Source organism: Octopus sinensis, linkage group LG16 (assembly GCF_006345805.1).
Source record: "Octopus sinensis linkage group LG16, ASM634580v1, whole genome shotgun sequence".
In the NCBI taxonomy this organism is placed as follows: Eukaryota; Metazoa; Mollusca; class Cephalopoda; order Octopoda; family Octopodidae; genus Octopus; species Octopus sinensis.
The window spans coordinates 27,588,311-27,601,247 of NC_043012.1; the positions used below are offsets into that span (position 1 = coordinate 27,588,311).

Consider the following 12,937-nt stretch of genomic DNA (forward strand, 5'->3'; position numbering starts at 1 on the left):
AAAATAAACACAATTTATTACACGAATCTGTTACCACCACGCGACAGTCAACTATTTGATGCCGAACACGAGTTTGATGTTGAATACATCCACGAATTTTCCGCTCAGATAGCTCTATCTCTATCACTAATTTGTTCACCTCGCCTGCGAGCCATCTAAAGTTAATAATGATTCTGCTAATACCACGTGTAAACATGTGTTGAAGAGAACTCACTGAATAAATCTTAATTAACTGTGTTTTCAATTGTATGCACCTGACATATGCTAGCGTGTATGCAGCCAAACTTTTCACACAGGATAAATTAAACGAATATGAAAAACTTGCGGGATATCTAAACGGCATAGATTACGATTATAAAGAAATTTGTGGGGAAATTTTTTTCCGGCGGAAGGAAGAGTGGACTTTCAAAGAGAAGGATTTTTTTTTTTTTTCGCGTGAGTGTAATAGAAATATTTGGAAAAAAATGGCACTGCATACGGAGAGTGGACCCACGCAATTCAGTGACATCCGAGATAAAAATAACAACAAAAAACTCCACGTATAAATATGGGTAAACTGTAAATTGGTGAGGCGGGTGTATCTAAAAACAAATTTTGAACCTGAAATAAGATGTTACATCGAAATTAGGGTACTGTTTAAGAGGAGTTGTCTCGGTGCGCATCCGCGCTAGCTAGTCGATCCTGCGACTACCTGGCGCGTCGTAAAGAAAAGTGAAAATGAAACAAAGTTTTGAATAAAATGTTATTCAAAAGTGAGCCATTCTGAAAGATGTTTTAGAATGTTCTGGTCACATTCATCCCCAGTTTTCCCGTATCCCCCCACCCCAAAGAAACTGAATGCTACTCGAAAAATGCAAAGCGCAGATTCAAGAATATGATGGGGGTACACAAAATCACCCTTCACCAGTTTATACATGTAGAGGGTTTGGCAATCTTACGGTTCTAGTATATTTTACGTCAAATGACCGTGTATTTGTTTATATATGATCGTCGATTTCCGTAAAAACTTTTATTTTTACATATGGAGTTGGGGGGGAAATGGGATCTTTTTTTTTTTTTTAGTAATGAAACCCTAACCCCAAAGATCCCATTTCCCCCCGACAATTATACACGTGGTCATTTGACGTAAAATATACTAGAACCGTAAGATTGCCATGAGCCCCCTTTAATTTTGCTCCAAATTGCTTTGAGTTTTGGTTTATCGATGCAACAACGAATTTTGATAACGATCGACCAATTACTTTATTTTTTATGTTATTAGGAAATTTGGGTAATAGCCAATTATCAGACATGTTAATACAGTTTCTTGGCATTGTGAAGGTGAATGAAATACATGAACTTAGTATATTATCTTGACATTATTTTTGAATTCTGCATGCAAAATCATTATAAGAAGCCAAACGCGAAAACGTTACTCAACTTTGAAGTTTTGGAGATAAACGCCCCCAGTGGGGTGTTAAGCAAAGTATTTGGAAAGCGGATATGAAAAAATAAATGTGCACTCTCGGAAAATTCAGAAGATCCAATTTTTCCATCATAATTTCCCTATAAAATGGATATATATTGATCTCTTTTTTTTTTCTACAGAATTTTGTTTCCGTTTTAGTTGGAGAATTGTTCTGTCAACGAAAATGTCAGTATCTATAAGGTCGCTCGGCTAGGAAGATTCCAAGCGAGCTCAACCTCAGACACTAGACCATGCCCAATAAGAGTAATCTTTTCTTCTGATCAGGAGGCTTCAACCTTTCTGAACAGGGCTCAGATGCATGCCTGGGAGGACCCCAATATGGGTTTTCGCGAGGAATACTCATTGAGAGAGAGAATTCGCCGGAGAAAACAGATGGTAGAGAAGGGTTTACGCATCCAAGATGGTCAAATAATCAAGTCCTACCTCTGGTCGCATGCTGACAGGGAAAGTGAATTGAGGGCGAATCGAAGTAAAGTAGATACCCCGTCAACGATGCTATCTCTGATACCCCTTATTCTGCTTGTTCCCCAACTCCCACCCCTCAAACTTCATAGCTCAGCATCGTCTATGCCAACTCGTGCTCCTTATTTCCAAAGTTCAGCAAACTATTTACACTGGCCATGCGTGATTCCCCTGATGTGATAGCTATCACAGAGACTTGGCTGACTCCAGCAGTAAAGGACTCAGAAATCCACCTACAGGGCTAAGCTCTCTTCAGATGTGAAAAAAAGGCGAGGTGGAGGTGTTGCTGTGTATGTTAAATCTGATCTCAAACCGTCCAGCGGTATTCTACCCACTAGCTCAACCTACAACAAAATTCGATGCCGTCTATTGCAAGCTGAGCCTATCCGGGTTTTGCCTGCCCGTCTTAGCTGTCTACAGGACGATGCTCATTTACTCGAAGCAATAAGATTCGTTTTGGCTTCTCATGACTGTTTGATATTAGGAGACTTCAACGCTCCCACAATCGATTGGCCCGCATCAATTTGTACATCACCTTCCCAGTTCGGCCAGGCCCTTCTTGACGTGGCTGAAGATTGTTTTCTATCGCAACATGTTGAATATCTGACAAGGCATCGATCTGGGCAGCAGCCATCTATGCTGCATCTGGTATTCTCCCGCTATCCAAGATCAGTGTCAGACGTATCTGTGTGCGCCCCTCTTGCCAAGTGTGATCATGTGGTCCTGAAGTTCGTCATGCACACAACTTTTTCTACTCCCACGACTACTTTGCTGCCATGTAGAGTCTTCTCTGCAATTAATCTTGAAATTCTAACCGAGGCTTCTGGACTGGCGATCCCTGATGACGTTGTCCTCAGTTGACTGACCAGGCAGTTCCCAATTGGGCTTCCCAAGAAGAAGAAACACAAGCTCTGGGTGACGAATGTTAAACGAGAACTTCGACTCCGAGAATTGGGCTGAATTCAAAAATCTGGATTCGACTGCAGCTTTTGAGGTGTACAAAACTCAATGAGACCAAGCCGTGAAAAGGAAGAACGCTTCAGATATGAATACAAAATCGCGGCAAACGCTAGTAGCAATCCAAAAACCTTCTTTGCCCATGTCCAACGGAATTCCCGCTTGAACAACCAAATTGCAACGTTGGTAGACTTAACAGGCGTATCGATTGAGGACCCTTATCAACAGTCAATTATTTGCCGAGGCTTTTTCAACTATTTTTAAACAAGATGACGGTCGTGAACCCCCTCCATTTGATAGATCGGTACCTCCAATGCTTCGATTGGTCATCACGCGGGACGAAGTCGAACGCGTTGTTCAAGGCCTCGATGTCAACAAGGGTGACGACATACACCCACAGGTTATCAAAGCGTTGGCTCCGGCCATCTGCGAGCACTTAACACGGTTATTCAATGTCATTGGCGACGGGGGTTATACCTGCGGACTGGAGAAGAGCGATTCTCTGCCCAATTTTCAAGAAAGGGAGCCACGAAGACCCTCTTAACCCTTTCGTTACTAACCCGGCCGTAGCCGGCCGAAATATTTTTTGGTTCAAAGTGCCATACCCGGCCGTTAGAACCCATTGTTATTTAAATGTAAATTTGAACCCAAATCTCGTTGGTACATTCGTTAAAGCATGTGATTTCACATTGTAAATAGTTAAGTTATAGTATCCGACATTGCTTGAAGTGATATCTCAACTCAGTGAATTTTGGGGGATTTTTTTCCACACGTTTTTCGGCATCGATTTTTCTTCAACTTTGAAAATGGATAGGAGTTTCATGTTATCAAGCATTGATTCCGAATTTAAAGCTTTGTCAACGGAAAATAGGGAGATATCGAGAAAAAGAATGAAATAGGTACTAAAGCACGTGGTGTACAAAATAATGAATATTTTTTTATCCGAAGATGAAAGCAGCGCCTTCCGAAGAAACAAAGCGGCGAAGGCGACAGCGAAGACGATTTTACATCGGAATGAAGTAAAAAAACTTTTAAAATGTTTTTATTAGCAATTTTTCTGAGGAGATAAAGTTTATCTATAGCCTTTCTTAGGAAGGGAAACCATTAGACTTCTATTTTTTTCAGTATGCTAGTTTGAAGTGATCACTTCGGAAACAAACTTACGCAGATTGTAAACAAACCCAAAATCGGGGTTCAAAGTTTGGGAAATTTGTGAAGCAAATACTGGGTACTGTTGTGGATTTAGTTTTTATACAGGGAAACTAATGTTAGTCAGCATGGCTTAGGGTACGATGTGGTCTGGAAGTTATTGTTTGAAGCGATCAATGTGGAAACACACTTACGCAAATTGTAAACAAACCTAAAATCGGGGTTCAAAGTTTGGGAAATTTGTGAAGCAAATACTGGGTACTGCGTGGATTTAGTTTTTATACAGGGAAAATAATGTTAGTCAGCATGGCCTAGGGAACGATGTGGTCTGGAATTTATCACTTCCATTCCATAACCAGGACCGTATATTATTTTTTGACCGATTTCTTTAGTTCGGTCAAACTTACGGTGGATTCCAATATTTCAGTTTATTTCACCTTTATGGTACCTGTTGTGCATTAAATTCGACTGATCTAGTGATGTGCACAATTCTTCTTTATCAAAATTTTGTTGCATACCCATTTGAATATTAGCTGATGATTCATTTTCTATAGTGATGTTTAAACAAAATTTTAATTTTTTACCTTTTGCTCAATTTAAAATTTTAATATTTTTACCTTTTGCTCAATTTACCTGTAATTAAAGTCACTTTGAGACAAAAGTTATGCAATAGAATTGATTAAGAACCCTTCCTTTAATTATGTTCCAAATATCACATTAAATTGTTGATAAGTAAAAATGTTACAGTTATTTAATGAAACAAGCCTAAATTCATGATTATTTTAGAATTTAATTGAAACTCATGAGGGGTGTATTTTGGTCAGAAATATAGTAACGAAAGGGTTAACTACCGACCGGTTTCCCTTACATCAATAATCAGCAAGATGTTCGAAACCATCCTTAAGAAAAGTATGATGCTCCACCTCCAAAACACAGCCTCTATCTCTGATTCCCAACACGGCTTTGTGCTGAAGAGATCATGCTTGACCAACTTGCTGGTAATGGAAGAATTGGTGACGCGCATCCTCGATGATAGTGATGCTGTTGACATTGTTTTATTGGACTTTGCCAAAGCTTTTGACTCGGTAAACCACCGCCTATTGTCAATTCTAATCCTTGCTTCCACACCTGAAACTTTCTTCTAGTTCTGATAGTGACTCTGCAATTAGAGCAAGGTCATCAGCGTAGAGGAGCTCCCAGGGGCAACCTGTCTTGAATTCCTCCGTTATTGCCTGGAGGACTATAATAAATAGGAGGGGGCTGAGGACTGAACCTTGGTGGACCCCTACCTCTACCTGGAATTTTTCATTGTACTCGTTGCCAACCCTCACCTTACTAGCAGCGTCCCTGTACATGGCTTGCACAGCTCTCACTAACCATTAATCTATCCCTAGTTTTCTCATTGACCACCAGATAAGGGATCGGGGGACCCTGTCGAAGGCTTTCTCCATGTCAACAAAAGCCAGGTACAGGGGCTTATCTTTGGCTAGATATTTCTCCTGCAGCTGTCTTACCAGGAATATAGCATCAGTAGTACTTTTCCCTGGCACGAACCCAAACTACATCTCATCTAAACTAACTCTCTCTCTAATTAGTTGGGCTATGACCCTCTCCGTAACCTTCATTACCTGATCCAACAGCTTGATACCTCTGTAGTTATTTGTATCTAGGGCATCACCATTACCTTTGTAGCAGTTAACTATTATGCTGCTACACCAGTCATTGGGTATGACTCCTTCGTGTATCACCTGGTTAACTAAATGGGTAACTAGGCTATAGCCGACACTACCAGATATTTTGAGCATCTCTGCAGTAATTCCTGATGGGCCTGGGGCTTTCCCTGTCTTCATGCTTCTAATTGCCTTAACTACCAAGGAACTGTCAACTCGGATAGCTGGTCCCTCTGTTGGGTCGATATTCGGCAGACTCTCTTTATCCCATTCCTTTTCTTTATTCAGCAACCTTTCATAGTGGCGTCTCCAATAGTTAATTATTTTAAACAATGTTATATTGTATACAGTTAAAGTTTAGGGTATTCAAAGGATTATTAAGAAATTATAATAAAAGGATAGAAATTTATGAATACTTTTGAGTATATACCAAACTTCTTACCACAATAGAGGGAGGAAAAGAAATCCAGAAATAGTTTAATATTCATACATATTGTACACTTAAATATTAACTCATCAGATGGTATCTGTGAATATTGATTAATTGGTATATACTGGTATTAATAAAGGAGTAAGTAGTGAATATACCAGCATAGTTTTATATAAACTAAGTATGAATTTATAGAGATACAAAAATTCTATTAATTTTATAAATAAGTAATGGCTGATTATAAAATAATCAAGTAGGGAAATGGAAATAAAATGGCTTAATTACTAATACGGTGCTAAAGTATATGTAACTTCTTAACACCAATAGAGATTTTTTAGAAAAATATATTAGACTAAAAATTACATATTTATTTATTTAGCTAATATCAATAAAAGACTGGTATTTGGCATCTGCTAAAGGAATATTTAAGTTATGGAAGTTTTCTTTTTTTTTTTTTTGCATTTCATCTAGTTTCAGCTCACATGCTGGGGCACTGCAATTATTATGCACTAATCTTTTTTTTTTAAATTAAGGGTTATATTATAGGTTTAAGAAATTATTATTGTTACTCCTTACATCTAAATATTAACTTATATGGTTTCTGTAGAGATTGATCAAATGGATTTAATAAGGGAACATGTCAAATATATACTGATTTAATTAAATTAAACTGTTTTAAAGTTGTACAGTTACTGGTATTACCTTATATAAGCTGAGTATGAATTAATAGGGGTACAAGGATTAGATTTATTTAAGGCTACCTATGCAAGATTGAAGAACAGATGTGAAGTGATGATGTATGTAATAGGTGCAGGCATTTCTATGTGGTTAGGAAGTTTGCTTCCCAACTACATAGTTCTGAGTTCAGTTCCATTGCATAGCATCTTGGGCAAGTGCCTTCTTCATTAACTCTGAGCCAACCATAGGCTTGTGAGTGGGTATGGTAGCCATGAGCTGAAGAAAGCTTTTGTGTACATTGGTGTTGCCTTGTCTTGGTATCACAAAAAAGTTGCACTGTGTGTCACTGTTGCACAACATTGTTCTTTGTTTCCAGTCTGAAAATGTAAGTCCTGTGCAGACAATATACAAAAAGAGTTGATTGGATGAATTTACATAATTCTTCTTGCAGTTGTGAGTTCATTTCATTAGGTGATTGTGAATCACCTTGTGATGTCTAAAGTTTTTTGTATGTAAAATGAAATAAATGGCAGTCATCGACTGAAACATTAGGTAACAATTCATTGGTTAATCAAGCACTGTGATGTTTACACTGCTATTTCAACACATTGCTAGTTGGGTTTCTGTCTGAATTACTGCTGGGGTGATCACTTGGACAACTACATATGTATTACAGACTGGTAATATTTGAAAAATGAAAGCAAAAATTCCAGATTATTCAAGCATTGGAGTATGGGGCTGAAACAATGAGGCATTTGTCTTGTCAAATACCATATCAAGAGGGAATTTGTGGCAGTGTGCTAGCGTGCTAGTTGTATTTTACCTTCTATATTATATTTCATTCTTAGTGTGGCTTTCCTTCCTCTACCATGTTAGTAAGCTTTATTGTAATACTATTCAAATTTTTCTTTTCTCTCTCTCCTTTAGTTTATTGAACAAAAATGGTGCGCCCACTCCATAAGCCAACTATTATCAAGAAACGTACCAAAAAGTTTATCAGACATCAGTCTGATAGGTATAAAAAGCTGAAGGTTTGTTTTATGGTGTTTTTGTTGGATTTTTTTGTGTATCTCTCTCTAAAAACTTTTGTGTAAAACGTCTTTCATTTAACATTTCAGTCAAACTGGCGTAAACCTAAGGGAATTGATAATCGAGTACGACGGCGGTTTAAAGGTCAATACTTGATGCCAAATATTGGTTATGGTTCAAATAAAAAAACCAAGCATATGCTGCCTGATGGATTTAGAAAGTTTTTAGTTCACAATGTTCGAGTAAGTATCTTGCTCTTCTCTATTTGCTGTTGTAAAGTTTACAAGCCCTTTTTATTTTACTTATATTCTAATTTTTCTATATCAACCTCTTTTTGGGATTCAGCTTCTCTTGCACATTGTATTTCATATCTTTTATGCCCAGATTTTCGTTGGTCTTTTGTGCATCCTCCTGATGCAATGCACATTAATTAGATAATCTGCATGTGTCATATTTCCATGTTAAACTTTTTCTGTTTTTCTTTCCCCCTCTGTTGTTTTTTACACATGCTTACAATGGAGCAGAATCTAGAGCAAAAGTCTTCTCAGGTGCCCTGAAAATACTGTTATGGATCTCCAATTATTTTGTTGTGTCCCTAGTTAATGGAAGATTTCAGCTACTTGTAAGAATTTGCCCAAGCACTTGAAAGCATTTTTGTTCTTATCTATGGTATTTTCTGTTGGCCTCTCAGTGATCCCACTGCATCACTTATGCATATTGAGTGTGGCCATTTCCCAGATAGCAATAGAATCCTACTTTGCTGCAAAGAGAACACATGTACAGTTGTAAGCTCAGATATTGTTGCATTAATTTGAAGCTGGGTGACATGCATGAAGTATGCAATCCTTTTTCAAACCTATTGTTTTTCCAAAGTGTTTGTGGCATTTCTTTTTATCTAACCCTCCGAGAAGTGAAAGAATTCTGAAGAAAAGTAATACACATGTTTTATTTGAGAAGCTGACTGCATTCCTAAGTGTATCTGCAAGAAGAATCACTACATCCTACTGACATGAATAGTGAAGTGCCATCTTGGGATCTAGGCTGCGCTAGATAGCTTTCTGCCACTGAAAAGTATGTGCTCATGTATTACCAGAACCCAGGATCTTGGTGCCATTATAATAAAAACAAATGGTTATGGCAAATTAGATGGGCACTGTTGTTATTTACAGAATCTGATGGTGAGCAGTATTTGAGAAAATGGATCTATCAAAGAGTGTAGTTTATAGTTTTTACTATGCTTTGATGTTAAGTTGCTGTGATAGGTTTTCCAACAAAAGTGGCTTCGGTGGGCAGTGGGGACAAAAAGTGAAATTGCAAGAACAAAACCCACAGAGGTTCTGTGTTGCAGTTAAATTTCTTAAGTGAAGACTGTTTTCATGTTGATAGGGAATTGGAAAACAAATGTTGGGCTGAAATATTGTGTTATGTACTGGCCAAAATAGTAATAAAGTGATAATAGCATCTATGCACAATAGGGGTTTTTGCTGAACTATGGAACTTAATGCACAATTTAATCCTTTTCTAACTACAATATGCATTCTTTTTGTAAGCACAGTTTCTACATCATCTCAACAGGCACTTTTAATTCGTAAAACTGGCAGTTATGGCAAGTGTTCCAGTTGATCCAACCAATAGAGCAGGCTACTTGTGAGGTTAATGTACAAGTGGCTGAGAACAATTATTGTGGGGTTTGGGGGTGTGCACAAAATGTGACGAGGCTGGTCCATTAAATTATAGTTACAATTATATTTTGCCAGCTGAGTGGTTTTGAGCAATGTGAAATTAGTCTTACTCAAGCATGTGGGAAACGTTGTGGAGTTTTTCCCCACCTACTCCATTTTATTTACTGCACAAGTCATTTCCATGGTAATCACTCCAAAGGAAAAGGTATAAGAGGGAGGTAATTTAACGATTTTCTTTCCTAGGTCTAATATCTTTCTACAATTATCTAAGGAGAACAATTGTTTACATAGTGAAGTGTTGCATTTTCATGAATGTATTAGTGAGATTTGTGTTGAAAATTTCATAAACCTTTTAGTGTTTTAAACCAGTCAAAATTCCCCTTTATTTGTTCAAACTGATCAAAAAGTCACATTATTGAATTCTTGTAGCTTTGAGATTATGTTTGGTGTTAAGCAGCTTCCTCGACTGGAGCTACTGGAGTCCTGATACAAGGCATGGTGATCCAAATATAACTTATAGTTAATTCATATATTGTATATGTGAAAAGCCACAAGGTACCTTCGCCACCAAAGGACTACAACCATTTGAAATTTGGGGTTGACATCACATCTCAGTGATGTGAGGGCTTTTCTAGGAAGCATAGAACTGGGAGAAAAGCAAAGTTAACTGAGGTGGATGTCAACAGAAAATGTTGGCTTTCATAAAGTTGAAAAGATAAATGGGAAAAAAATGTTTGCAGACTGTTCACTGCAAAGATGAAAGACAGCAGACAGGTATCAGAGTGAGACTTCATGTCTGTGTTCCTTTTGCAAAGTGCCCTTGTATAAAGGGTGCTTTGGGCAGTTTCATGACAGTACTATACTATTTTGTAACTATATTTTATCATATATTCCTTTTCCTTTTATTGTAATTAATATGTGAAAGTGAGAAGTATATGTTAATTTTCAGTGTTACACACCTGTGTTCACCTTTGTCTCGGTTGTTAATGAGCTTTTTTCTTATTAGATGCATTCTGTTGCGTAAATGAATTATTTAAATTGTATAAGAGTATATAGCCAATGGTATATTGACTAGTAAAAGAGTTTTGTACTTTATTTTGAATGAATGAAATACAGAGAAAGAATATCTTGTACCGATTACACCTGTAATTACTTCAAATTTACCTGCCATAAAAGTCAAATTTAATAGGAAAGATCAGCTAAAATTATGTGACTATTAACCACTGGCATATTTGCAAAATTTCAGACCTGTATGTAGAAAATTTTTTTTTTTTTCTTTTTTTATCAGCTCAGTGTATCATATCATTTGACAGCACAAGAGCAAGGCAAAACGGCATACACATAGCTTTAGCAGATACTTGTGTAAATGTTTGACTGGGTTTTGGGGTTCAGTATCACTGTCAGGTAAGTGTAGGTCAATGTATATAGAAACTGGTACTGGGGTCACTTTGATCAACTAAACTCTTTGGTGTACTGTCCCAACATGGCTTCGGCCTAGTACTGTTTCTGGATCCATCTAGCTTTTATTCTGTTGCTACTCATGAGACGGCATTGTGGTGTACATCTTACATGGGTAAGACATTGCTGGTTATCTGTCTAGTTTCTGAAAGATATGTGGGTTTTTAACTTAAGACACTCAATTTGTTACTGTTAGTAAATAAGGTGTTTGTAATGATTGGAAGTTTGTGAACCTTCTCAACTGTTTCTTGTGTTCCATTGTCAAGCTGGTATTTTGGATCATAACATTTAGAATATTCTTTAAAGTTATGAAGTTTTGTATCAAGTATTAATTGAAATTTAGAATTTTTTTTTTTCAGTTTTTCATATCTTTTTCTCTTCTGTTTAAAAGGAATTGGAAATATTGATGATGCAAAATCGAGTATATGCAGCTGAAATTGCTCATGGTGTCTCCAGCAAGAAAAGAAAAGACATAGTTGATCGTGCATTGCAGTTAAACATAAAAGTAACAAATCCACATGGTCGTCTTCGCTCCCAAGAGGATGAATAGATATATTTCAGGCCAAAAATAAATATTCTTTAAGCCTTATTTTGTTTGTCTTTGGTTTTAGTATTTGTGTTTTGTCGGTAACTAGAAATTGTTACTGCTGCAGGAGCCAAGTAAGTTGTGATTACAGAATGAGTGAAGCAAGTTTAATTCAATTGGCTCTAGCGATAGTACACCAGACAAGGGTGAAAGATGGCTCCCTAAATGTTTGGAGATAGGGAGTGGTTTCTACAGCAGATTTTGGACCATGCTCAAAGGCTTTGCTCAGCTTAATGTGGGAAAATGGCATGATGTGAAATTAACAAGACTTGACTAATTAAAAAAAAATTAGTTTCATGATCTACTTGACAGAATTCTGGTTTAGGCATCCCATATAACACCTTGAGTTTTTACTTTTTTGGAATTTTCAACACATTTTTGCAAATTTGTGTTCTACTCATGAGAATTCATACAACTATTAAATTTTGTTTGTTTTTTTTAATCACAGTCTGAATTCTTGACTTAATTTCAGCAATAGACTGTTAAATCTAACAAAGATTTTTGAGATACTTTCATAATTGTATGAGTTCCTTTGTGTATATACAAATTCACAAAGTTTTCTAAATAGTTAAAGCAGCATTCTACCTGACTCTCTTCTTGATACATTTATGCACCATGTAGTTGAAGAGATTATTGAAATTAGTCATTCATTTTTGCCCCAGTTTAGATATCAGTTTTTGAAAATTATTGAATTAGACATAAGTGTGGGAAATAATTGACTTGGTACCCAGCAGAAAGAATTTGGATTATTAAACATCAAGAATTATCTAGATAGTGTATTAGCAACCTCTATTACAACTGGGTAATTGAAAATAAATTACCTGACTTTCTCAACTGCAACAACATTGGTAGTCTTGTAGTTGAGGGCTCCTCGTTGATGCCCGATACCACTGGGAGGTGGCCCTCAAAGTCGCTGGAAATGTAGATCTCTAGGTCCAAATTCTTGAACGGCACTTAGACCACCTCCCTTCAAACGCAAAAGAGTCAAGAGGATCTACGGCGACCATGGAGATAGCGTGAGCAGAACCGCTGATTCGTCTCTAACCAGGCAGCAGCAGACTTAGAAGTCATCACCCGGACCGCAAGTACTGGCTCTACAAGACAGAAAGTGAGATGGCGCAGCATGTCATCTACGATTGTCCACGGATTCATCCCCACCGACACTGGCCAGTGGACTTTCGCTCCCAAAACACAGTGAAATTATCCTTACCTGTCTTGCTGCTTAACAACAACAAAGGTGGCCAGTGTTTACTCTCAAAGATGCAATGTATTGGTTTCAAACAGGTACTGAGAAATTGTTTTGCCCCACTTCCCTGTAGTTATTTCAAATATTTGACAATAATAAAAGAAAAATTTGATTTAATGAAA

At 37.3% G+C, this 12,937-nt stretch overlaps 1 protein-coding gene across 3 annotated transcripts in view; it reads left to right on the top strand.

The window, feature by feature from the left end:
- LOC115220417 (60S ribosomal protein L32) overlaps positions 1–11,572 on the top strand; it is a 21,406-nt gene extending 9,834 nt beyond the window's left edge. For 2 of the 3 annotated variants that reach the window (XM_036509943.1, XM_029790539.2), the window contains exons 2-4: positions 7,742–7,845; positions 7,933–8,085; positions 11,375–11,572. In XM_036509943.1, the coding sequence (XP_036365836.1) occupies positions 7,756–7,845; positions 7,933–8,085; positions 11,375–11,533 (402 nt within the window). In that variant the 5' untranslated portion in view covers positions 7,742–7,755 and the 3' untranslated portion in view covers positions 11,534–11,572. Of the gene's footprint in view, positions 1–2,176; positions 2,189–7,741; positions 7,846–7,932; positions 8,086–11,374 lie in introns of all 3 variants that reach the window. The other variant, XM_036509944.1, reaches the window with a different exon arrangement.
- Positions 11,573–12,937: the final 1,365 nt, after the last annotated feature.